The sequence below is a fragment of the Sinocyclocheilus rhinocerous genome, unplaced genomic scaffold, assembly GCF_001515625.1.
Source record: "Sinocyclocheilus rhinocerous isolate Xijiao unplaced genomic scaffold, SAMN03320098_v1.1 scaffold1152, whole genome shotgun sequence".
Classification (NCBI taxonomy): Eukaryota; Metazoa; Chordata; class Actinopteri; order Cypriniformes; family Cyprinidae; genus Sinocyclocheilus; species Sinocyclocheilus rhinocerous.
This window is the reverse complement of record NW_015625590.1, coordinates 1,639,791-1,640,292: the sequence shown is the minus strand read 5'-3', so window position 1 is coordinate 1,640,292 and position 502 is coordinate 1,639,791. Positions and strand designations below refer to the sequence as shown.

Genomic DNA, 502 nt, shown 5'->3' with positions numbered 1-502 from the left:
CCCAGAGAGGAGGCCACCACCACAGGAGAGATGAGGATGTTGTCAAGATCCTTTTCTTTGGCGATATTGTGGTAGAGATTGAAGGCCAGGTTAGCGCTGGTGTCTGCCATGGAGGTTGCATGGGGACTCATCTTTTTGTCCTGACCGGACACGGCCACAGCCAAAAGGCACAGAGCAATGAGGTTGGATACCAACATGCTTGCTTTATTTTTGGGTAGTAATGAAAGCCTAGAAGAGAAAAGAGGCAGCAAGTGATACTGAGTGCAAATTGAACAATTTTTCTCTTGATGCAGATTTAAATATTTCTTTGTGTCTGTTATAGGAGCAAAAGGCTGCATAGTGAATTGTTTGATCATTATATCAGTTTTAAATAATTTAGTTTTTTATTTTTAAGTTTTTGAAATGTATGCACCCTAAATAGTTAAACCTACAGAAATAAAGCCTGTAGGCCATGTTTTCTAGGTCAAACCAGTTAAACAAAAGCAACGGCAATGACTAATCA

At 39.8% G+C, this 502-nt stretch overlaps 1 protein-coding gene across 1 annotated transcript in view; it reads right to left on the bottom strand.

The window, feature by feature from the left end:
- Positions 1–221, bottom strand: part of LOC107756564 (serpin H1-like) — a 2,638-nt gene extending 2,417 nt beyond the window's left edge. The window contains exon 1 of the mRNA XM_016573741.1: positions 39–221. Within this exon, the coding sequence (XP_016429227.1) occupies positions 39–197 (159 nt within the window). The 5' untranslated portion in view covers positions 198–221. The remainder of the gene's footprint in view (positions 1–38) is intronic.
- Positions 222–502: the final 281 nt, after the last annotated feature.